The sequence below is a fragment of the Eptesicus fuscus genome, chromosome 10 (assembly GCF_027574615.1).
Source record: "Eptesicus fuscus isolate TK198812 chromosome 10, DD_ASM_mEF_20220401, whole genome shotgun sequence".
NCBI classification, from domain to species: domain Eukaryota; kingdom Metazoa; phylum Chordata; class Mammalia; order Chiroptera; family Vespertilionidae; genus Eptesicus; species Eptesicus fuscus.
The window spans coordinates 95,027,957-95,052,939 of NC_072482.1; the positions used below are offsets into that span (position 1 = coordinate 95,027,957).

Genomic DNA, 24,983 nt, shown 5'->3' on the forward strand with positions numbered 1-24,983 from the left:
CGAGTAGGTGGTGGCTGTCAGCTGGGAGCTCACTGGGGCTTGGGTTAGCTGGGCTGTCCTTCATGCGGCCTCTCCACCGGGCGGGTTGGCTTTGAAGACCATGGCAGCCTCAGGGTGGTTGGACTTCTGACATGGTGGCCAGTTTCCTCTGCCTACGAAGGGGGCCTTCACAAGGCTCAGGCCCAGAACTGACCCAGAGTCACTTCTGCTACGTTCCATTGGTTAAAGCCGTCACAGGGTCAACCTGGATTCAGGAGCAGGTGATAAAACAAAAGGTGTGAATACTAGGAAGCCTATTTTTTAAATGAACTCACTACAAATTCTTGTGACATTTGATAAGGAAGCTTCTAATAAATGAAAGTGTTTACAAGCAAACTTGTAATAGTTTGATTAAAACTTGAATTCTTACTAATAAGCATGAGAATATAGGGGTTTCAACCCATGTTAATCTGATTCCAAAATCTTCATTCTTTATTCCATACCCCATTGCTATTGTTTTGGTCAGTTGGCACCTAGGGTTGCAGTATCACTTAACATTGTCAGGAAAAAAAAACAATCTTTTATTCTTATAGCCTTTAAATATTACATTCTTTAAATAATTAAGTGTGATTGTATTTTAATAGAACTTAGGCAATGATTAAGCCTAAGTAAGATAAATTATTTACCTCTCAAGTTAATTTACTCAGCAGGTAGTTACTGGGCACATAATCTGCACCAGGCACTGTTTTGGTCACAGGAGAAACAGTGACATGGAACTTGCAGTCTATTTGGGATCCTTTCTTGTTCCTTTTCATAGGAAATCCTTTAAAAGAGTATCTCCCTCTGTTTTTAAAAAGATGAACTTTAGCCCTGGCTGGTGTGGCTCAGCTGGTTGTGTTGTCCCATGCACCGAAAGGTCTTTGGTTCCATACCCAGGTTATGGATTTGATCCCTGGTTGGGTGTGTACGGGATGCAGCTGATCAATGCTTCTCAAGTCGATGTCTCTCTCTCTCTCTCTCTCTCTCTCTCTCTCTCTCTCTCTCTCTCTATCTCTCTCTCTCTCTCTCTCTCTCCCCCCGTCCCCCTTCCTCTCTCTAAAAAAATTTCAATAAAAACACATTTGTAAAAAAAAGATGAACTTTAGTAAAAAAACAAGAACACTAAGTCTGAGTGTCTGTCTATCCTGAAAAATAACAAGACTCACTAGGTAGGTTTGTAAAGACCCTACACTCTGAATCAATGCGCAAGTTTAACAGAGAATGTTGGAGAAGCTTAAGGTTTGACAGCAGCTCACTTGGAGGTTAACTGATAACTGTTCAACATAAGGCTGATGTGAAGATCAGCTAGCTTATTAATTAATTGGCACCTATACACTATGAACCAACCGTGCAACCTCAATGTTAGCTGAGCCCCCCTTGATTTATATTGCAGGCCAGGCAAACTATCCAAGTTCTTAAAAAGGAAACCTTGACTCCACCCCTTCTACCTCCCTTCCTCTCCTTTTGTCTCCCCCCAGAGCAGAAGTCTCCCTTTAAGGATTGCTTACTAGAGCCTAGGTTAATGGGGAGGTGGAAGTGCAGAGAGAATCCTACCCAGGTGAGTACTGTACTTCATAAGTGGATAAAATATTTTATTTGTAAGGACTTTGCTAAAGAGCTTTTAATGAAGTTAATTTTAAGGGCTTTTGCAAAACCACAGATATTTTCAAACCCAGCTAATTCAACTTCATTTTATAGACGATCTATTTCAGTCGCCATGCGGTTTACCTGCTGTGTCAGAGCAGAACTATTTAACCCCACGTAACTTGAATTTTTGTCTTGTCACCACACTTTTTTTTTTTTAATTTGAAAACTACACCAAATCCCCTTGGGTTAAGTTCAAGACATACTTTTCTTAGATTTATGTCAAGTGAATAATTCTTTAGCAAAGTTTTATGTTAGAAGAGTGAAATATTGTTTTATGTGACCGTCAGAAGTTTGGTACCAGAAAGACAGTTCACATTGGGATGTTCTTAAACAGAAGTAAGGCAAATGTTACATCTAACTGATGTAGACCATGTACCACTTTCCTCATCCAAAATAATTGGTATCCATGGAAACATTCTGAACCAGTCAACTGACCACATTAGCTCATCTCACATGAGTTAATACAAAATGAGGTTTTGGATGCTTTTGGTTAGTTAATTGAAATGATGCAAGTTCTTTTGAACTTACCAGTAGTATTTATTTTCCTAGATTTTGTGTGTAAATGGTTTTGTTTTTTTAAAAGAAGAAAGAATAAACTTTTGCTTGATTTTTCCCTCCCACTTCTCATTATGTATTGTTTCTTAGCTAAGACTCCCAGACTATGTTGTGTTTCTCTGGCTGTTTTTAGGATTTTTTTCTTTTCTCCACTGGTTTTCAGCTATTTGATTATGGTGTGCATAATAAAAAACTGGTAGTTTTCTTATAGTTCTGCTTGGAGTTTGTTGAGCTTCTTGGATCTGTGAGCTTAATGGTTTCATTACTGATGCTCTGTTCTTTTCCATCTTAATCTTTTTATCTGATTTGTTTTAGATAGTTTCTGTTGCTATGTCTTCAAGTTTACTGGTCTTTTTTCCTGCTGTGTCTAATCTGTTTTAATCCCATACAGCATGTTTTTTTATTTCAGGTATATTTTTCATGTCTATAGTTTCCACTTGAGTCATTCCTGGTATATTTCTATGGGTTTTTCTCCTGGTTTGGGCCATATCTTCCTGTTTCTTTGGTAATTTTTGATAGGATGTCAGACTTTGTGAATTTAATTTATAGGGTGCTAGCCTTTTCTTTTTTTTAATTCCTTTCAGTAATGTTGGTCTTTGTTCTGACATGTAATTAAGTTACTAAGTTACTTCAATGGAATGTAAACTAATATTTCCAACAAGGGTGAATACCATCTTGACTGAGTTAAGTAAATCCTAAGAAAGTTTTAAATATGTAGCCTCACCTTTGTGTAATGCCTGTCCTAAAGTACCACATGGCAGTTTTTCCACCTCCTTTTCTGTGATGCATAATAAATAAGGAAGGATGAAATGTATTATACTTTATCTATTTTAATGTATTTTTATTACTGCATTCATCGTCACTTCCATGAAATTCTTTTTTTGTAACTTTGCACCAAATTTATTTTGTTCCTATTAAATATCATTTCTTTGAAAATAAAAGGAAAGACCTAAAATTTTATTAAATTAAAAAAATATATTTATTGTATTTATTGGGATGACACTGGTTAATAAAATTATATAGATTTCAGGTGTACAATTCTATAATACATCACCTCTATCTTATTATGTGTTCACTATCTCAAGTCTCCTTCCATCACCATTTATCCCCCCTTTTCTTCTGGTCATCACCAGCCTGGTCTGTGTCTATGAGTTTGTTAATTTAGCTTAATCCCTTCACCTTTGTCACCCAGCCCCCAACCCCTTCCTCTCTGACAGCTGTCAGCCTGTTCTCGGTATCTATGAGTCTGTTTCTTTTTCTTTTTTTACTTTTTTCCCCCTCACGAGAGGATATGTTTATTGATTTTAGAGAGAGAGGAACGGGGCTGGGGAGTGAGAGAGGGAGAGAGAGAGGAAAATCAATGTGAGTTGCCTCTTGCACATGCTGTAGCTGGGGATCGAATGCAACCTTTTGGTGTATGGGATGACCCTTCAACCAATTGGACTCCCAGCCAGGGCTGCAAACTTCTCTCTTCATGTGAAGCAGATGCTTAAAGAACTTGGTTCTCTCAGTGGGTGGTGAGTGAGTGCAGTGATTTCTAAGGCCTGTAATATGAGTAGTATCAATCATTTAGTGAAGCCTCATCTATTATTACTCCTATAATTAAGTGTGCATTATTGGATTTAATCCTTCTGGTCTGGAGTCTAAGTATTTATTCTTATGTTGTAAATGTGCAATGTGGAGATTTTAAATAATTTGACCAAAGCCCACACAGCTAGTAAGCCAGACAGGCAGGGTTTGACCTAAGTCCCTCACACCACAAAGTCTTTGCTATTAATCATTCAAAACCTGTGCTGGTGACCAATGGGGAGGAAGTTAGCGACCTTGGTATTTAGTATAGCATGTCCTTCATCAGCTGAGTCCGCTATTGTGGTGAGTGTAGAAGTCATGGATATAGAGAATTTCAAGGTAATCTGTATTATATTGTCTTTTGTGTGACTTAAATAATAAGTTAGCCTGGGGGAGTAGATGCATTTAACTTATTTCTAATTTTTCTCATGGTTTAGTTTGTTTTAGTTAGCTTTCAGGGTATTTCACTTGTATGTCTTATTGTGGGTGCACATATGTGTGGTATGAATACTAAAGTGTTTAGAGCGATCTTAGCTGATTAAAAATCAAGTTTTGACCCATGAAAGGGATTCTTAACAGATTTCAGTATGGTAAATTTGTATAATTCTGCAGCATTTTTATTGTTGAAAGGTAATTTATTTTCTGAAGTTTTGTCAGTCCAGTTCAATAATAATGGTATCATACACTTTAGAGTGGTTTTTATTTTTTTCTCATGATTTTGATATAGATTTGATTTTATATCAGGATATAAACTGCCAGGAAAAAAACAAACTGGATATCTTGGATAGTTGTGAGTTATGGTTACAAAATATAAAACATTTTATCAAGAAGATTCAGAGTGGTGTAGACTGATGATACTATATTTGAAAGGAACTTGATGACTGATTCCTTGTAGTTTGCTGTTTGGGAATTGTATTTGTTCTCAGTTGATGTCATTCGGTTTTATTTTGTTAGCTTTGCAAAAATAGAACTTTAGTATTATTTGAGAAATTGACTGGGACATAGGATTGGCAGGAAGTATTTGCAGAGAACAAGTTAAAGGGGACTTGCATTGGAAGGTGAAGACAAACTAATGCCTTTTTCCTCTTCCACAGCATCCTCCTCCCCCACACTGCGCCTGCCCCGTGCGCAGGGTGCACATCGGGGAACACAGAATGTTGGCTGCGGGTGTGATCAGTGCTGTGGGCCTGTGCTCTTTGTTCTGTGCTGTTCTTCCTGAATCTGTCAGTTTTAGTTTAAACTTATTTATGTTAGAAAGAGTTCTACAAACAACAGAAACGGCCCATGGTTTCCGCCATGTGGTCAGGGCAGCGCAGTCAGTCCTTGCTTCCTTGGAGTTCTCTGAGCTTCCACAGCGGGTGAGACAGTGCTGAGGAGACTCCTCCGGCGGCGGCGAAGAGCTCTTAAAGGCAAGTCTGAGTCGCTTATAGTCACTCACTGCGCCCTGAGTGTTTGCTCTGCTGATTGTCTCACAGGCCAGAGTGCGCGCTGGGAGATTCAGCTAGCAAGAATTCGGAATCTGACGTGGAGGAGCTTTCAGATGAAACAAATACCGAGAACCTGTATGGCGCCTCTCCCCCCAGTACACCTCGGCAGATGAAACGCCTGTCAACCAAACACCAGAGGAATAATGTAGGGAGGCCTGTCAGTCGCTCCAATTTGAAAGGTAAGTCTTGTACTTGAAGATCCACATGAGAGGGCGTGGCCCTTCTGGAACATAAATAGCCTTTTTATTTATTTTCTTTATTGATTAAGATATTACATATGTGTAAATAACATGCTTTATTTAGTCCTCACCTGCGGATATGTTTTTATTGATTTTAGAGAGGGGGGAGAGAGAGAAAGGGAGAGAAACATTGATGTGACAGAGGAACATCGATCGGTTGTCTCCCATATGCGCCCTGACCATTAGCTGCCTTGTTAGTAAGGGAGAAACTAAGTCTCCTGAGACGAAAGGTTTTTCCTGAGTAATTGCTGAAGTCATTTGTATTGTTTTGAGTACAAGGAATACAAAGGTTGAGGAAGAGGCCAGGCGTGGGTGGATCCACATACTCGTGCAGGGTGGCTTTGGGCGAATGAGATAGATGGCCTTCCTTGTCCTCTGACCCTCACAGGCTGAAGGACCTGGATTCTGTCTTGCAGGCATGACCTGCGTAGTGGGCCATCGGGAGGGACAGAGCCAGGCTTTCTTCCCCAGGATTCCTGGCCGCTCCCGGCTGGTACACCACACCTCATACCATGGACAGGTCCTGTGCCTGCCTTTCTCCTGGAAGCCGAGTGTTCTGTTTTCATTTCTTCCTTCCTCCTGGCCCTTCTTTCCTGAGGCACATGATCAAATCATGTCGGCCTGCTGCTTCCTTGAGCCCTACTTCTCACCCGGAGCCTTCCGGTCACTGCAGCCGAGGACGTTAGAATTTCCCTGTTAATTTCAGCGAACCACTGGTCCTGAAACGGATTGTGTAGCCTCCTGGAATGCATCCGTCTGTTACTGCACAAGACGGATTTCATTTTCTATCTCATCCGAGAAGTTTCCCATCGCATGTTCTCCCTGCTGGGACCAGACCCATTCCCATTGCTGAATGGGAATCCTTCAGTGTTCTTCCTCTCTCCTCGGCCAGACGCCCCTCTCGCAGTCTGCCACACAGCCCCCTCACAGGGGTGAACTTCCCTGTCACAGTTCCTCCTCGAGAAAGAAGGAGGGCGAGAGAAATGGGCTTGATTGTATTGATTTGCTTGAGTAAATCATACCCAAGGAGGAATTCCTAAGTGTAACTTGTCTTTCTTTCCCTTAGGGAAGATGATGTTTTACTTTCTCTAAAACTTTATTTGCCATAGGAGGTTAAACTGTCCTTATTCCCTTTGGAAATGAATAGCTTTCTATTGCAGTTTCTCATCTTTAAAATTAATCTTTATCCATTTTCTCAAAAGAAAATTTTCAAATGCCTAGAGAAATTCCTTATCTCAAATAGTATCATTGAAGCAGCATCTAATGAATCAGAATTAATACATATTTGCTTTGCGCTGGTAAAGTGAGAAGATGGCAATAGCACATCTACTTTTTTTTCACGCGTTGGTTCATGCTATTTTAGAACAGGAGTTGCGAGCACAATTTCCCCATTTCATAGATTGAGAAACTGAGAGAAATGAGATATATATTTTGATTCTTTTAATTTTCAGCATATGGTATGATTTTTTTCTCTAACAGCCTGAAAATATAAGTGCATGTGAAGATCAGTTTTACTGAAAGTATTGAGAGTAGCTTCATATTTAGAATAATACAATGTTGTTTATTTTTTTAATAGAAAAAACAAATGCATTGAACCAGCCTCCACATAAAGACACTGGAAAAATCGGGGAAAAAAAGATCCGAGCGGCAATTAGGACGACAGAGCGCGATCATAAGAAAAATGTGCAGTGCTCCTTCATGTTGGACTCAGTGAGTGGGTCTTTGCCTAAAAAACCGATTCCAGATGTGGATCTCAATAAGCCTTACCTCAGTCTCGGCTGCAGCAACGCCAAGCTTCCGGTGTCTGTGCCCATGCCTATCGCGAGAACTGCACGCCAGACTTCCAGGACCGACTGTCCAGCAGATCGCTTGAAGTTTTTTGAAACTTTACGACTTCTGCTAAAGCTTACCTCAGTCTCAAAGAAGAAGGACAGGGAGCAAAGAGGACAGGAAAATACATCTGCTTTCTCATTCAACCGATCGAATGAGCTCATCTGGTTAGAGCTACAAGCCTGGCATGCGGGACGGACCATTAACGACCAGGACCTCTTTTTATATACAGCCCGTCAAGCCATACCAGATATTATCAACGAAATCCTTACTTTCAAAGTCAATTATGGGAGCGTTGCCTTTGTTAGAAATGGAGCTAGTTTCAATGGTACCCCGGGAGAAGGACAGTGCACAGCCCCTCATGGCACGAGGATTGTGGGTTATCCCACATATCATGAGCATCTCCAACGCCAGAGGGTGTCATTTGAGCAGGTAAAGCGGATAATGGAGCTGCTAGAGTACATAGAAGCACTTTATCCATCGTTGCAGGCTCTTCAGAAGGACTATGAAAAGTATGCTGCAAAGGACTTCCAGGACAGGGTGCAGGCACTCTGCTTGTGGTTAAACATCACGAAAGACTTAAATCAGAAATTAAGGATTATGGGCACTGTTTTGGGCATCCAGAACTTATCAGACATTGGCTGGCCAGTGTTTGAAATCTCTTCCCCGAGATCGTCCAAAGGCAATGAGCCGGAAGATGAGGGAGATGACACAGAAGGAGAATTGAAGGAGCTGGAAAGTAGCTCGGATGAGAGTGAAGAACAGATCTCTAATCCAAGGGCGCCGACAACCAGGCAGCCCATCGACAGCACTTTCAGCTTCCAGTCGCAGGACTGCACCGCCAAGAGGCTGGAGAGGCTGGAATCGGAGGAGGACTCGGTTGGCTGGGGAACGCCAGACTGCAGCACCGAGGCCGGCTGCAGCCGGCATTGTCTGACTTCTATTTATAGACCGTTTGTGGACAAGGCACTGAAGCAGATGGGGTTAAGAAAGTTAATCTTAAGGCTTCACAAGCTGATGGATGGCTCCTTGCAAAGGGCACGGGTCGCACTGGTCAAGAGTGACCGTCCAGTGGAGGTAGGTTTCCAGCAGGCATTAGTGGTCTTCTCTTCAGGGCCGTTGCTAGTTGTAAATTACAGTGTGTGTTGGGTTGACTATTACGTACTTTCCTAGTCGTGATATTTTTAAGGCATAAGTGGTAGTTATCATAAATTGCAGATTTAAACATTTCTATAAAGTACTGTGATAAATGGGGAAATGGATCTATGAAAACCGTACAAAATTTAGTGAATTCAGTATACGGTGGTGTGTGGAGGGAAAAATGCAGCCATGTAAATATAGGCTGGAGAAGGACAGGCTAGGTACAAGTAGAGAGGGCGGAAAGCCACAGTCATGGGTGACCACAAGCCGAATATGAGTCAGTAAAAAGTCAACATGGTGCTAAAATATTTTTAAATGAATATGGCATCCAAGGTCATGGATATAGTTTTTTCTCTATTCTTTGCAATAGCTTTCTCCTTTTTTGAGTAGCATGTCCAGTTTTGGTCACTGGATGTTAAAGAGATGTGAATTGTAGAGAACTGTGAGAATGATCAAAGGAGAAAGAGTACACTGCTTGGTGAGGTTTCGCATAGATCAGTGATGGGCAACCTTTTGAGCTTGGTGTGTCAAACTTCGCCATAAAACTGAGCATAACTCGGGTAGTGTGTCACTTTGAGGAAAAAACTAACTCCAATACTCTAGTCGAAAATGTTTCATCCTCAGGAGCAGCAAATGTTTCATCCTCGGCATGTGGCCGCGTGTCATCAGAAATGGCTACGCGTGTCAGTGCTGACACGCGTGTCATAGGTTCGCCATCACTGGCATAGGTGATGCAGGTCTGAGGGAAGTCTTAGTTATTGTCAGATACGTGCTTCAGTTGGTGAAGTTTCTGTGAGAGCTAAGTATGCCTCTTAGAGGCAGTGGTTGAAATTGGGTTTGTACACGTTTAGTTTTGACAGCTTGGTATCTCAGATTCTTTACTGCTGAGGGTGGTAAACAAAAGGGCCACACTGTTGGGTGGTTCTTGATTGTAAAAGAGCTCAAGCGATTTTTCTGTGGTGAGTGTGCGTGTTCATTTGGCTGAAAGCAAAAGGGCCCAGACCTATGAGATTCCTTTTACCTGTGTGAGGTTGTGGTTCCAAATTTTAGTAGCTATATGCATATGTATATATGCTTTTAAAAGAACTTCAGTTTATTACATAACCCGAAAAAACAATTTATTTTTAAACTGATGTTCACGTCATGACCCCTAGGAAGAGTGGTGAAGCATTCACATAATATAGCAGGATGTTTGCAAAATGAGTCGATACTTTGTAGCTCTCTGAGGTTAGTTTACTTTGAGTATCATTTTCATTAGAAATCTTAAAAATGAATCTATATTGTGATTTGCTTTGAATAGTATTTTAACTCTAAATGATGTTTTATGTACATCTTTTTTTAGAGCAAGTGAGGGTTTTTTGTTTTTCTCCCTGTGAATAACTATTTTATAATAAGATTTTATTATAGTGCAGGTTTCTTCTTCTTCTTTTTTTTTTTTTTAATCATCACCCGGGGCTATTTTTCCATTGATTTTTAGAGAGAGTAGAAGAGGGGGAAAGATAGGAGAAAACCGATGTGAGAGAAACATCGATTGGTTGCCTCCTGCACGAACCCCGACCAGGGCTTGGGCTGGGAAGAAGCCTGCAACCCAGATATGTGCTCTTGACCGGAATCGAACCCGGGACCCTTCAGTCCGCAGGCCGATGCTCTATCCACTGAGCCAAACCAGCTAGGGCAGGCGTCCTCAAACTACGGCCCGTGGGCCACATGCGGGTGTTTTTGCTGTTTTGTTTTTTTACTTCAAAATAAGATATGTGCAGTGTGCATAGGAATTTGTTCATAGTTTATTTTTAAAACTATAGTCCGGCCCTCCAACGGTCTGAGGGACAGTGAACTGGCCCCCCGTTTAAAAAGTTTGAGGACCCCTGGGCTAGAGCATATTATAGTGCAGGTTTTAAAGTCAGTAGAGCAAAACTAGACCTGTCATAAAGATTGGTCACATGTTCCAGATGGGGAAGAACTTACTTTGGTCTAGGTTTTTGGCTGGAATCGTTCAATTCCAATGAGGACACGTGTGGGCAAGACAGGGTTGATGATTAATTTTTATTGTGAAGCACTAGGGTTGAAGTAATATGAATGAAAAGGCTCTGACAGTATTACCGCATCTCTCGTTCAGTGCTTGTAGGAGAGGGGCAGGTGGTGTGATGGGGAGGGCTCGGGGAGGTGTGTCCAGGCTTCACAAACTGCTTTACGTGCTGTCACCCACATTGTCTCTCTCCCCCAGACCCTCTGTAGCAATGAACCATTGCTCCTAACAGGAGTGCTTTGCATCCTTAGTTATGTTGGAACAAGATATCGTTGCATTTTATGTTAGAATTTATGTTGAAAACAGACAGTAGTAGGTAGCCGTCGTTTTGGATTTCCATCGAAGTTGTGTTCCTTTGGTTTGACCAAGTGAGATTTAAATGAATAGCTTATCCTTGTTGTAGAAGAAAAGAAACATACAGATTCAAAGCTTAATGAGTGATTAAAGATTTGTTAATTAAAATCATCTGTACAGTTTGCTTTACAGAAGCACCTGTTGTTTTAAATTTTGGTTTATAAAACACTATGTTTGTCAGATAATGAAAGAGTAACCGAGAGCTAAAGTAGAAACTTTGCTGTATTGGAGATTAATCCAGATTAATAAAAGACAAGGCTCTGAAATAATTAACTTAGTAGGAAAGTAAGACTTTATTTTTATTCCCATTTCAGAGACATAATTCTGTAAGGGGAGGTATAGTACATGAATACATGTACACTCCCATCTGGGATTGTTTTGCTTTATCTTTTTACTAAGTATGTTGGGGAAAGATGCACAGTTTTGAAGTCAAATAACTGGATTCTATTCCTTGATGTGGCTCTTTCTCGCCACATAACTTTGTAAATGACTTAATCTTTCTGACCCTAGGTCTTTACATCTGTAAAATGGGTATAATACCTTCCTACCTACCTCACAGGGTTGTTGTGAGGCTTAAAAAGACATTTACATAAATAGTAAAATGCTATAGAAGTAAAATATAAACTATTATTTCTTAAGTTTTGTTACAATTTTTCCTCCCTTGAAGCTAACTCTAAGTTAGTATGGGCTAGACTATTTTATATTTTTTTAAAATATGTATTTAACCTTTAATTACCAAATAATTGTGTGTTTTAAGGGTGTAAATTAGTTTCAGAATTGCTCACTAGTACCCTGTGAGGAATAAAGTTATCAACTAGAGTACAGTGTATAATTCCATTCTTTTGTCTTTAGCCTATGGAACACAGTGTTCCAAAGTTAGTTAGGTTAGCACCTTTTTCCTTTACCCTGTTCCGTAAGGTTATATCATACATTTGTAGTGTAGTTAGATTCATTTATCTCATTTGCACTCTGTCCTGGGATTTCCCAGTGTCCCAGTTGATTTTAAATTTTCCAACTGTATGAAGTTCACTCTTTGTGTTGTACAGACTGTGGGTTTTATACATTTAAAACGTTAAAAACCCTATGAGTCATAGATTGTGATATGGTTAAGCTGTGCTAATTCCTTTTTTATTTACTTATGAAATGTACATATTTTCAGAAGAAGAGAAAGATAGAATAAAAACATATTTTAATGTAATATACAAAAAAATTAGCTGTCTGACTTTGTAGATTTCCATGCATATTACCTCAAATTCTAGGAGGAATTTTGGTAACTCCATTAATTACTTTCTTTTGAATGAGAACTGAGTATATAATTACTAGAGGCCTGGTGCACGAATTCATGCACCAGGAATAGGAAGCTTGCTCATTGCCTATGGCTTTTGTTTTTCTTAAAAGAAGCATACTTATGTGTGGGCAAGTAGGAAGTAGTGCTCCAGTTGGTAGCAGAGAACTGGGTCCATGACAACAGCAGCAGCGCAAGCCCAGTGGTGAGTGGTCATTGAATACGTCCCATGTGGAGGGTGCAGGTTGCCTGCAGTGAGTGCTGGAGCAGGATGTGATCCCAGAACTGGCTGCAGCTAGGGTTGGGGACCCTAGGCCTGGCTGGTGATCAGGTCTGCGGGTGGCGGGGGAGGGGGAAATGACAGCGGGAGGTTGGCTGCCGGCCCGATTGGGGCAGGCTGGCTCGGGGGAGGGGCCGCAGGAGGTTGGCTGGCTGCGGGAGGTTGGCTGTGGGAGCACACTGACCACCACACTGACATACTACTGGTGGTCAGTGCGCGTGTCATAGCGACTGGTTGTCCGGTCGTAACGGTCGCTTAGGCTTTTATATATACAGAATTGTAAGTTTAGTGGCCAATGAAATGTCATTTGTCTTAGGATCTAATAATAATTATGCTAATTTTTTGTGAAGAGGTTGCCTTTTATATTCAGAGTGGACAAAGGCTATGCATCTATAATAAACTACCATTTTAGTGAGCCTTACCATGTGCTAGACACACTAGCTGAATGAAGTGGCATTTTTATTTCTATACTTTACATATACGGAGAGTAGATGACTTGGCCTAAATCACAGAAGCTATAGATTGCTAGAGAGATTCAAACCTAGGACTTGGGGATACCAGACTTGAAGCTCTGCTCATGGTTTCCAGACCTGACTGCACATGCTAATCTCTTGGAGAGCTCTGACAGATACACACACCAGTCCTTCTTGTTGTAGGCAATTCTGAGTCTCCCAGACAGGGCAGGAGCACTGGCATTTTTTTTATTAAATATATTTTTATTGATTTCAGAGAGAAAGGGAGAGGGGGAGAGAGAGAAACATCAGTGATGAGAGAGAATCATTGATAGGCTGCTTCCTGCAAACCCCACACTGGGGATTGAGCTTGCAACCTGGACATGTGCCCTGACTGGGAATAGAACCCTGACCTCCTGGTTCATAGGTCGGTGCTCAACCACCTGAGCTACGCTGGCTGGGCAAAGGAGCACTGGCCTTTTTAATCTGCCTACATAGCCAGACCAACCAGTGCAGCTGCGAGTCAGCCCACTGGGAGCGGTAGGGAGGCGGCAGTACTCACCACTGCCGCTCTCACCATCAGTGTCCATTCATACAGGTTTTATAGGTCACTTTTATTTGCTCCAAGCTTCACCTGTCTGATTTCATTAGTGAAGTTACATGAACTTTTTAATTGAGGTGGCAAGCTAACAAGCACCTGCTTGCTCATTGCCTATGGGTTTTGTTTTTCTTAAAAGAAGCATACTTATGTGTGGGCAAGTAGGAAGTAGTGCTCCAGTTGGTAGCAGAGAACTGGGTCCATGACAACAGCAGCAGCGCAAGCCCAGTGGTGAGTGGTCATTGAATAGTCCCATGTGGAGGGTGCAGGTTGCCTGCAGTGAGTGCTGGAGCAGGATGTGATCCCAGAACTGGCCGCAAGGCCATGTGCTTAGCCAGTACATATCCTGCCTCCTGCAGCAGGGGCCACCGCACCAACTGCAACGTCTACAGGTGTGAATGTCCCACGTCCCACGTGGTTCAGGGTTCGGGCTCTGGAAGAGGGGCCGCATGCAAATGAAAGAGACGAGACAAGAAATAATAATTTGGAAATATTGGGGGGCCAGGCGGGAGCCTAACTCAAGAGGAAGGACTCTGCTTGGGCTCTGGCCTTGCCATCCTTTTATTCAATTTGGGATACACCTATAGCCCTTAGGCAGGCAATTTCCAGTAACAGGCAGACTATCTTATCAGTAAGGATTTACATGACTGGCTGGTAGGGAAGTTGCTTCAGCTCCATTGTCTGGACTAAACAGTGGGTGTACAGTCCTGACCTTTGCCAGAGCTCAAGGGTCACCAGCCTTCCGGGCTTCTTGTCCACACCTCTCTGCTAGGGAAGGCAATGGGCGGCTTCCCGCATACAGGCCTGGCCTGGAATGTGGCGCGTGCAGGAGAATGAGGGCAGGTTCCTGTGAAGAGCGAGAAGCGACGGGCACTGTGGTAAACTGAGCCCGCCAGGTGCTGTCATGTGGGCAATGTGGGCCCCGTGTGGACAGACCTCCCGGTATGTCAAACAGCAGAAAGATCAGATTTTCATGTAAAATCTCCCAATTTTTAAGTGCTGGCCCCTAAGTAAAAAATATTTAAAGCACTGCATGGAACAATTAGAGACAGAATACCTATTAGTTGGTGAAGTTTTAAGTTGAAAAGTTGAGATTTTTCAGTTTTTGATGGTTTCAGTGTTCTCAAAAGGAGAAGGCAAGGTCTTTGAATATGATTGGTCAGCATGATGTTGCCAGAGGCTTAAGAACGGGGGAAAGCTCCAAACCCCATGTTTTATGGGGGAATACAGTGGTGAGCAACATTAGGGGTCCCGGGAAACATCAGATAACAGGTATTTGAGTGAGACTAGCCAGGTCCATTTTATTAATTTTTCCCGATTTTTCTATCAGTGTCATTCAGTATAGCTCAGGAGGGAAAATGGAAAAAAGGATGTGTTGAATGCACTGGTTTTTATGTTTACACTAGAGGCCTGATGCACGAAATTTGTGCAAGAGTAGGCCTTCCTTCTCCCGGCTGCTGGCACCGGCTTCCCCCTGGGACCCGGGTCCCGGGACCTGGGACCCGGGCTTCCCTCTGGCCACTGGCAGGCACCCGGAACCTGGGCTTCCCTTGCAGCCCCGGCTTCATCCGGAAGATCGTCCAGAAGGACGTCTGGTCTAATTAGCGTGAATATTAATAATTTTCTGGTTTTTCTCAGTGTAGAGATAGTTGTGGGTAATACTATATATAACCTTAAATAAAAGTGTTCTGACCATTTAAAAAAAAAAAAAACATGATGAAAAAGATGAACTTGATTATATTTCTACTATTTTATTTTTTTGACAAAAAGATTGCAATTTGCTTTTAGTTCTTGTTATGGTTTTCTAATACTTTTAGAACTTTTTGTTTCAGAAAACATTTAAATTAAAATGTTAAATTATTCTAAAGATAACTTTTCCTGTAAAATGATGATTTTTGTAGATTTGTCAGCAAATTATAGAGAATAATAGTTTATAACTACACCCTCATGTATGCTCTTTCAGCTTTGTTGAATTTTGTTACAGTTTTCTGAGTTTCCAGATCCCATGTGGGGCTCCGATTATGTGCAGTTGTCCCGATCGCCTGCTTCTTCCGAGCAGAAGTGCAGCGCCGTGTCCTGGGCGGAGCTCGAGGCCATGGACTTACCCTCGTTTGAACCTGCCTTCCTGGTCCTCTGTCGAGTCCTCCTGAATGTCATCCACGAATGCCTGAAGTTGAGATTGGAGCAGAGACCTGCGGGAGAACCGTCTCTCTTGAGTATTAAGCAGGTTTGTTTCAAAGACTGTTTAGAAATATCTAGCAATTACTATATTACTCCACAGGCTTATAATTTTTATTGTGAGGATTTTTTCCGTAATTGTTGCAAATAGTGAAAAATGAGTATTAGTGTTTTCAAAGCTGCTCTTTTTAGGGTAATTGAAATGTTCTTTACATCTAGTCCTCAAATATAGGATTGTGGGTCAGCCTTCCTATTATTCACTTCCTTGTCTAAAAGGATATAAAAGTAGGATGATGATATGACCTATATCCTATTAATATCAGTCTTTAAATTAGATATTTTAAGTTTTTTAAATTTATTTTTTTTTCATTCCTTTTATGCTACATGTAAACATCTAATTCCCTCAGGTTAATCTTGGATTTGTTTGTGTGATTATTATAGTTTTTTGATGGTGAAAGCCATAAATCCCTGTAGGTAAATTATGCTAAGTTATTACAAAGGCCCCCAAGCTGTGTGGTAAGAACATTTGAATCTTTATTATGATTAAAAGGGATGAGATTTTTCTCTTCTATACTGTGTCTTATAATGTAAAGTAGTAGAAAACTATATCTTTCTATGAATTTTATTTTCTATGTAAATTTCTTTGTAGGAGGGTATATTTTAGCAAATCAGTTTTTGTTTATGTGAGATTTTCGCTCTGCACCCATACTTTATTTTTACTACTTTGTTCTCATCCAATTGAGACTAAGGTATTATGTAAGAATCTGGAAAATATCTTAGGTTTTTCAGAGGTAAGGATTTGTTTGGTGGTGGTGGTGGTGGTGGGGGGTTGGAGTTTTTTGAGGATTTAAGTGGGAACTGTGAAAATCTATACCTAGCCTGGTCAGGATGTGTGAGATGACGGAATCTGCGACTGTCCCCGCAGCTGGTCCGAGAGTGTAAGGAGGTGCTGAAGGGCGGCCTTCTCATGAAGCAGTACTACCAGTTCATGCTGCACGGCGTCCGGCGTGGCCTGGAGAAGGCTGACTGCAACATGGACGCCTTCGAGGAGGACCTGCAGGAGATGCTGATGGTGAGGCGCGGGGGCCTGTCCCCCAGGTCTGTCCGGCTGTGTGTGGGAGGGCTGCTTTTTAACCGGTTGTTTTACAGCCTGTGCTCGTTCACTGTTTCATTGTGGCTCTATAGCAGAATGGCCCGAGATAGAATCATAGTCTGGTCGCATTTTATTGAGCCATCTGTCATCAGCTCTATCTGTAATACCTCGGATGCACAAGGGATCTTGCCTGGCTCTGGGCATACAGTAACGAGGCCTACGAAACTCAGTCTGAAGAACTGGGCAAAATTGACATTCCTCCCTGAGCAGGAAGTGCTGAGAGCCTCGTGCTGAGACGCCAGGAAGGGTAGGGATGGGACAGCCACACTGGACGGGCACCTCCAGGTGCATCTTAAGTGAGGCAGCCGAGTCTTAAAGAGGAGTCAGGAGTTAAGTGAGGAACCTGGCACGTGCACGGATTACAAATAATGTGAGCAGACTTACTTGTATTTCTTTCCAAAAAGAGCCCCAGTCTCCTCACTGCATCGTACGTAACGTGCTTTCTAACCGCTAGACTTTTACTCAGGTTATTTCTTCCTGCTCCAAACGTCCCTTCTCTGAGACTTATTTCAAGTTTTACTTTTTTCTAGAAAGCTTATTTGACAGTTTTAACCTTTAGTGTGCTTTATCTAAACCTTCTTTGAACTCTCAGCAGTTATAATTACAACTGTACTACTTAATACATAATGACATAGCAAGTCTCTGTTCTCAGGTTCCCCTAATTAGTCTGAAAGCTTTACAAGCCACGGGCTATGCCTTGAAGTTCTTTTGTCTTCCGTAATGTCTGGTAGAGTCTTAATGTGCAGTAAATACATGTTAGATTCAATAGAGAGAGAGAGACACAGGTGATTGCATAATGTGGCAGGTTGATGAAATAATATAGAAGACAACTTCACTGGTAGGTATATCGTTTTCGCAATGCTTTCATCCTTGCTTGACACCTCACTATGCTACCTCAGGATGGCTTAGCACGCCCAGCTACCACCCCCTTTTCTAGGCTGGGAGAGAAGAGCAGGGTGGAAGGGAAAGTGTGCTCGCAGCTCAGTCCAGAGCAGGATGCTCCTGGAAGCCCTGCCCAGCAGCTGCCGCTGCGTCCGGCTGGCCAGGCTGGATGCAGAGCCTCGTCCCTGCAGTGCAGGCCGGGTTTTCACACACGGAGCCGCCAGCCTCTCGAGCGGAAGGAGTGAAAGAAGACGCGACTGGGAAGAGCACTTCCCGCATCTGCCGTATTATGAGAAATAATTTGATTTTAAAATTATTTCCTGATTATTTGGGAGAATACATAAAAGACCAGTACGTCTAAAATGTGGCTATGTTTTAAAGTAATATATATTTCTTATGTCGGAAAAGTCTTGATCATTGAAAATTTATGGTATAAAGCCATAAACAAACTAATTTTTCTCTCTGTGGATGACTAAACAGAGGTTGAAAAAGAGAAAATGTGCTTTGCTTTGCCTAGGATTTAGTTTGAGCTTTGCTACTAATTATCTGTGTAAGGCATAATTTCCCTTAGTTTCTCTCCATCATCTCACAGATGAAGAACTAGCAATTACCATGTTTTTAAAATTGTGCCCCAGAGTGTGCTAGATGGTAGTGCAGGGGCATGTTTTCAGAACTGGGGAAGCCCAGACAAAACCAGTGTTTTTATTAGGAAGGAAGGAGAGAATGAATGGCTGCTCATATCAGGGTGAGGGGCAGCAGTGATTGGCAAGAGATGATGTAGAACAGATGTGACTTAGAGGTCTGCTCTGTGCTACCTCATCCCTCTGACTTGAAAACCGAGGGATGGTGCATGCAGGTCCAAGGAAATGACTTGGTGTTTGAGGCAGCAAATCCATGTTGAAGCTGTGGACATTCGAACTCATTTCCCTGGTTTTAGAAATCATCACGACAATAAACATAATGTATGGTGTAGGAACATATGATAGATTTAAGGAACCACGTCAAAAGAATTTAAAAGGTGTGATATTTGCCCGGCTGGTTTGGCTCAGTGGTTGTGTGTCCACCTATTAACCAGGAGGTCACAGTTCGAATCCCAGTCAGGGCACATGTCCAGATTGCGGGCTCGATCACCAGAGGGGGACGTGAAGGAGACAGCCAATCAGTGATTCGCTCTCATCATTGATGTTTCTGTCTCCCTGTCCCTCTCCCTTCCTCTCTGAAATCAATAGAAGTATATTTAAAAAAGAAAAAGAAAAAGATGTGATATTTGATAACATGGTGTGATATTTTTAGAAGACAAGGGAGGGCCAGACACTCACAATTGTGTTCCCATAGAGTAGTGACATTCAACCTTTTCCATCTCATGGCACATAAACTAATTACTAAAATTCTACGGCACACCAAAGGCTATGTTTTATTTTTTGCCGATCTAACAAAAAAATAATAGGTATAATTTTGATTCATTCACACTGGATGGCTATGTTGTGTTGGCTGTTGTCATTTTTTTTCTTTTTGACAGTCTTGAGGGAAAATAGGTTGGTGCCCCTGATTGACAGTCAGGTATTGCATGTTTGAAAATTCCCGGGCAGACGGTTGGCAGTCACTGTTCTGGAGAATAAAGGGCAGGCAAAGGAGCAGAGCGGGAGCTCCTGGAGCTGCTCACTTGCCTTGTTCATCTGGGGAGGACGGTGGTAGACCCGTGCTTGCAGGTTCCACACACAGCTGGGCCCAGGACTGGAGACAGATGTCGCACAGCGTGGACGGAGGAGGGCCCAGGGCACCCAAGACACAACAGAAGACACTTCTCTTGAAATAAAGACAAGACCTGAAACTTGCCTACTGGAAGTTGTTAAGGTCTCAGAAAACATCCGCTCCAATGACCCGAAGGCATAACCTGATGAAAATACAGGAATCCAGGACTAGAGGAGGCATCCTGTACACATCCAGCAAAGACAGTAGTCACCAGGGCGGGGAGGTGGTGACCGCCGGGTTGGGCTGGCATCAGATTGCTTCATCCTGGGAACAGCGCTAGAGGCAGTGCATGTGGCGAAAAGTTCCGAGGGAGAGAATGTGTGACCCAGATGTTTTCCACGCAGTCAACTTACCCTTTCATAAAAGGATCAGTAGGCGGTGGTAGTTTTTTTGGTAATACACAATTGTGAACCCGTCTTGAGAAAAACTACTTGATAGTAAAACCCTCCTAAGCAACAGGTAAGTCAAAATAAGAATTTAGGGATGAGAAAGCTTAATAGGACTTACGGTGGACATTAACCCCACTTCAGAAAAATTGGGCATTTTAGTTACAGATCATAATTTATGTCATAAACCTTGAAAAATTATAGCACAAAAACCTGGATATTGGGAAGGGATGGTGAGAAGTGTGCTCATTTCCTCTCAACACGTAAGCTACTGGCGAAAGTTAAACAAGTAAAGATCCCAGCCTCTTAAAGGAGTAATGTCTGCAATATATTAATGATAAAATTTCTGGTTGCTATTCTTAATTTTTTAAACTTGATGGTACTTTTCTCTGCATTGTGACCATTTTAGTCATTTTCTCAGTAATTGGGAGGGATTGTGAGGACTTTGTTAAGCTGCGAGGGGCTGAGCTGCACATTTAAGAACAGCCCTCTCTGAGCCTCTGGTAGCAGTGCCCGTGCCCAGCGGCCCTCTCCACCTGGCTTCCTGGCGCATGGCTTTCATGTTGACAGTTGAACTTTGTGAGTTGCCAAAGTTGTTCTCAAATACCACCCTTTACATTTTTCTGTTTTAAGGTATATTTTGATTACATGAGAAGCTGGATCCAAATGCTACAGCAGTTACCTCAAGCATCGCACAGTTTAAAAAATCTGTTAGAAGAAGAATGGAATTTCACCAAAGAAATAACCCATTACATCCGGGGAGGAGAGGCCCAGGCCGGGAAACTTTTCTGGTAGGAACCCTGTGCTCCCGAGGGCACCTGTCTGCCTTCCTCCCGCCCGCTCCAGCCTGCTGACCAGTTCCCTTCTGTGCCCCCGAGCGCTGAGTTCTGTGGCAATGGCAGTCCTGTGTGCCCCTCTCCCAGGCTTGTTAGCCCTGAAGCAGTGGTTCTCACCACGGTGCTTGCCCGTCCCCTCCCCCACCCCTCGGGGTCAGTTGGCAATGTCTGGAAGCAGCTTTGATTGTAGTGAACAGAGGCCCGGGGCACTGCCAGGCGTCCTGCAGTGACAGGACGGCCCCCAGAACAAAAGTTATCCTCCCCAAGTGTCAGTCTTGCGGTGGAGAAGTCCTGCCTCAGGTTCACGTGACCAGGAGCAGAATCTCAGCCTCTGAGGGTGGACTGGGCCTGTGGGCCTGTGGGCCCGCGGGCCCGCGCATCCGTGCACCTGTGGGCCTGTGGGCCCGTGCGCCCGTGCACCTGTGGGCCTGTGGGCCTGTGGGCCTGTGGGCCTGTGGGCCTGTGGGCCTGTGGGCCTGTGGGCCCGCGCATCCGTGCACCTGTGGGCCTGTGGGCCCGCGCATCCGTGCACCTGTGGGCCTGTGTATCCGTGCACCTGTGGGCCTGTGGGCCCGTGCGCCCGTGCACCTGTGGGCCTGTGGGCCTGTGGGCCTGTGTGCCTGTGCATCCGTGCACCTGTGGGCCTGTGGGCCTGTGGGCCTGTGGGCCTGTGTGCCTGTGCATCCGTGCACCTGTGGGCCTGTGTGCCTGTGCATCCGTGCACCTGTGGGCCTGTGGGCCTGTGGGCCTGTGCATCCGTGCACCTGTGGGCCTGTGGGCCTGTGTGCCTGTGCATCCGTGCACCTGTGGGCCTGTGGGCCTGTGGGCCTGTGTGCCTGTGCATCCGTGCACCTGTGGGCCTGTGGGCCTGTGTGCCTGTACATCCGTGCACCTGTGGGCCTGTGGGCCTGTGTGCCTGTGCATCCGTGCACCTGTGGGCCTGTGGGCCTGTGGGCCTGTGCATCCGTGCACCTGTGGGCCTGTGGGCCTGTGTGCCTGTGTATCCGTGCACCTGTGGGCCTGTGGGCCTGTGGGCCTGTGCATCCGTGCACCTGTGGGCCTGTGTGCCTGTGTATCCGTGCACCTGTGGGCCCGTGGGCCCGTGCACCTGTGGGCCTGTGGGCCTGTGGGCCTGTGCATCCGTGCACCTGTGGGCCTGTGGGCCTGTGTGCCTGTGCATCCGTGCACCTGTGGGCCTGTGGGCCTGTGTGCCTGTACATCCGTGCACCTATGTGCCTGTGTGCCTGTGCATCCGTGCACCTGTGGGCCTGTGGGCCTGTGTGCCTGTACATCCGTGCACCTGTGCCAGCAGTCCTCGGGACGCTTGACCGAGGAAGGACGGACCTTCCAGCGCTCCTTTGGGACTGTCACGCTGATGGCAGAACCTCTGCAAAAAGATTGGAGGGTTAGAAATGCAGACAGGAAACCATCGGTGGGGAGTTTGTTGTAGAAAGTGAATGTGTCTCGAGTGCAGGTACCTGATGAGGATTCAGCACATGAGTGGCCTGTGCTCACCAACTGAGGTTCAGCCCTCCGCTGGGCTTCAGGCTGCTGCTGTCGGCTGCTACCTCGCTCAGCTCCTCAGCAGCCGTGTCACTCCTGTCTCCTTACTGAGGGCCTTTTTTTTTTTTTTTTAATAAATCTTTATTGTTCAGATTGTTACAATTGTTTCTCCTTTTTTCCCCCCATATCTCCCCATCACCCGGTTTCCCCCCCCCCCCCCCGTTGTCCTTATCCATAGGTGTATGATTTTCCCATACCCCCCCACAGATACCCCTTTCCCCCTGAGAATTATCAATCCACTCCCATTCTATGCCTCTGATTCTATTATGTTCACCAGTTTATTCTGTTCCTCAGATTTTTAATTCACTTGATTTTTAGAATCACTTGTTGATAGATGTTTTTTGTTCATAATTTTTATCTTTACTTTTTTCTTCTTTTTCCTCTTTTTAAAGAATACCTTTCAGCATTTCATATAATACTGGTTTGTTGGTGATGAACTCCTTTAGCTTTTTCTTATCTGTGAAGCTCTTTATCTGCCCTTCAATTCTGAATGATAACTTTGCTGGGTAGAGTAGTCTTGGTTGTAGGTTCTTGCTATTCATCACTTTGAATATTTCTTGCCATTCCCGTCTGGCCTGCATAGTTTCTGTTGAGAAATCAGCTGACAGTCGTATGGGTGCTCCCTTGTAGGTAATTAACTGTTTTTCTCTTGCTGCTTGTAAGATTCTCTCTTTGTCTTTTGCCCTTGGCATTTTAATTATGATGTGTCTTGGTGTGGTACTCTTTGGATTCCTCTTGTTTGGAGTTCTGTGCGCTTCCTGAACTTGTAAGTCCATTTCTTTCACCAGGTGGGGGAAGTTTTCTGTCATTATTTCTTCAAATAGATTTTCAGTATCTTGCTCTCTCTCTTCTGGCACCCCAAAAATTCGGATATTGGTACGCTTAAAGCCATCCTGGAGGCTCCTTATGCTATCCTCACACTTTTGGATTCTTCTTTCTTTCTGCCTCTCTGGTTGGGAGTTTTTTTCTTCTTCATATTCCAGCTCTTTGGTTTGACTCTTCGGATGCGGTGGTCTACTCTGTATATTCTTTATTTCAGACAGTGTATGCATAATTTCTGACTGGTCCTTTTCCATTTTTTTAGTATTCTCATTTAGGTCCTTGAAGGTCTCTTCAAGTTCCTCAGCGGTTTTTAGAAGATTCTCGAGTAACCTTATAACTATGGTTCTGAACACTGTGTCGTCCATTAGTTTGCTTTCATCTATCTCTCCTACTTGTGATGTACTCTGATGTCTCCACATTTTGGCTGCCTCCCTGTGTTGATGGAGTGGCTTTGTGTGGTCGGTGACCTATAGGGGCCGGTAGCTCAGCTTCCCCAATCACCCTAGGTGGTCGCTCTTGGTACACCCCTTTGTGGGCTGAGTGGAAAGTCTTGGTGAAGTTAAAAGCCCTGATTGCTGTTGGTACACTGGGAGGAATTGACCTCCGGTCCAATTGGCTGTGAGGGCCTGCTGTGTATATAACGGAAGGATTGCTGTGCTGGAGACACAGTAGGGCTTTGGTGCTCACTGAGTCTGTCTCTTGAATGTGTCCCTTATGAGGTTGAAATCTGGTGTCGTCCACACCGACAGAAAAGTCACTCTCACTCTCCGACCGGCCGAGAGTCCCTCCCGTAGGCGTCTGGGTCCCCCGTGTGTCCCCAGAAACTGGAGTTCAGAGTGGTTGGGATTGTGGGTATCACTGGCGGGAATTGATCTCCAAGCCAGTTGGCTGTGAGGATCAGCAGTGTCTCCGCTGGGAGAGCTTCTGTGCTCAGCCTGGATGGGGCGGAGTCTCAGGGTGGCGCAGACAAGCTTTGGTTTCCCGTCTGCTCCTCCCTAAGAGGGGCGGTTTCTCCATGCCCGAATTAATGGCTGCGCGCCTCTGAGAGAAGGCAGTTTTCGAGCCTCTCCCGCTACCTAACAGACCAGTTTCTCCTCAGCTGGGGCTTTGTTTTTCTCCCGAACGAGAAATGCAGTCACTGGGAGGGCTGTGCTCAGCTTGGATGGGGCGGAGTCTCAGGGTGGCGCAGACAAACTTGGTTTCCGTCCGCGCCGCCCTAAGAGGGCCGGTTCCTCCGTGCCCGAATTAATGGCTGCGCGCCTCTGAGATAAGGCCGCTCTCAAGCCTCGTCCGCTGCCAAACAGCCCAGTTTCTCCCCGACCGCAGCTGGACCTCAGTGCAGTCGGGCGGCCCTGCTTTTCTCCCAAACGAGAAAGCTAGCCACGCAGCGTCAGCTGCCCTTCCTCCTCGCGTGCGCCGCGAGCAAGCCTGCCGTGTATTCAGCCGCCCGCCCTTTCCGCGCTCACGGATCTCCGCACCTCCACAGCTCCTGAGGCTCAGCGTCCCCCTCTCTGTTTTTCTCTAGTTGTAGGTTTTCCACTCTGCCAGCTTTCCGGTGATTCTGGACGGTGTGCGCTCTGTTTGCCAGTTGTAGTTTCAAAATTGTTGTGGTAGGCAACAGTTAGGTGTTTACTTTATGCCGCCATCTTGGTTTCTCACTGAGGGCCTTTACACCAGCTCCTGTGCCTTCCCTCCTGTGCAGTCTTCAGGACCTCAGCTTTCCCACGGAGCAGTCTTCTGACCTCGAAGGTCATCGTTCGCAGCCCCACCGCCTCTGTCTGTGCTCAGTATCTCGGAATCTTGTACTCACGCCTCTCCCCTAGCCTTCCGTTTGTATCTCCCCTAACCTCTGTATTGTGTGTGAGCAGTGAGCGCGCTCCGTCTCAGAGCTCTCCAGTCCCTCAGCCACGGGCCCCTCTGAAGGGTGCTGT

General features: G+C 44.4%; 1 protein-coding gene across 3 annotated transcripts in view; it reads left to right on the top strand.

Annotated features, from left to right (window-relative positions):
* The window catches only part of MAP3K4 (mitogen-activated protein kinase kinase kinase 4), a 79,397-nt gene that overhangs the window by 21,391 nt on the left and 33,023 nt on the right, over positions 1–24,983 (top strand). For all 3 annotated transcript variants that reach the window (XM_054722659.1, XM_054722660.1, XM_054722661.1), the window contains exons 2-6: positions 5,265–5,455; positions 7,092–8,422; positions 15,465–15,707; positions 16,584–16,730; positions 20,465–20,622. In XM_054722659.1, coding sequence (XP_054578634.1) covers positions 5,265–5,455; positions 7,092–8,422; positions 15,465–15,707; positions 16,584–16,730; positions 20,465–20,622 — 2,070 coding nt within the window. The remainder of the gene's footprint in view (positions 1–5,264; positions 5,456–7,091; positions 8,423–15,464; positions 15,708–16,583; positions 16,731–20,464; positions 20,623–24,983) is intronic.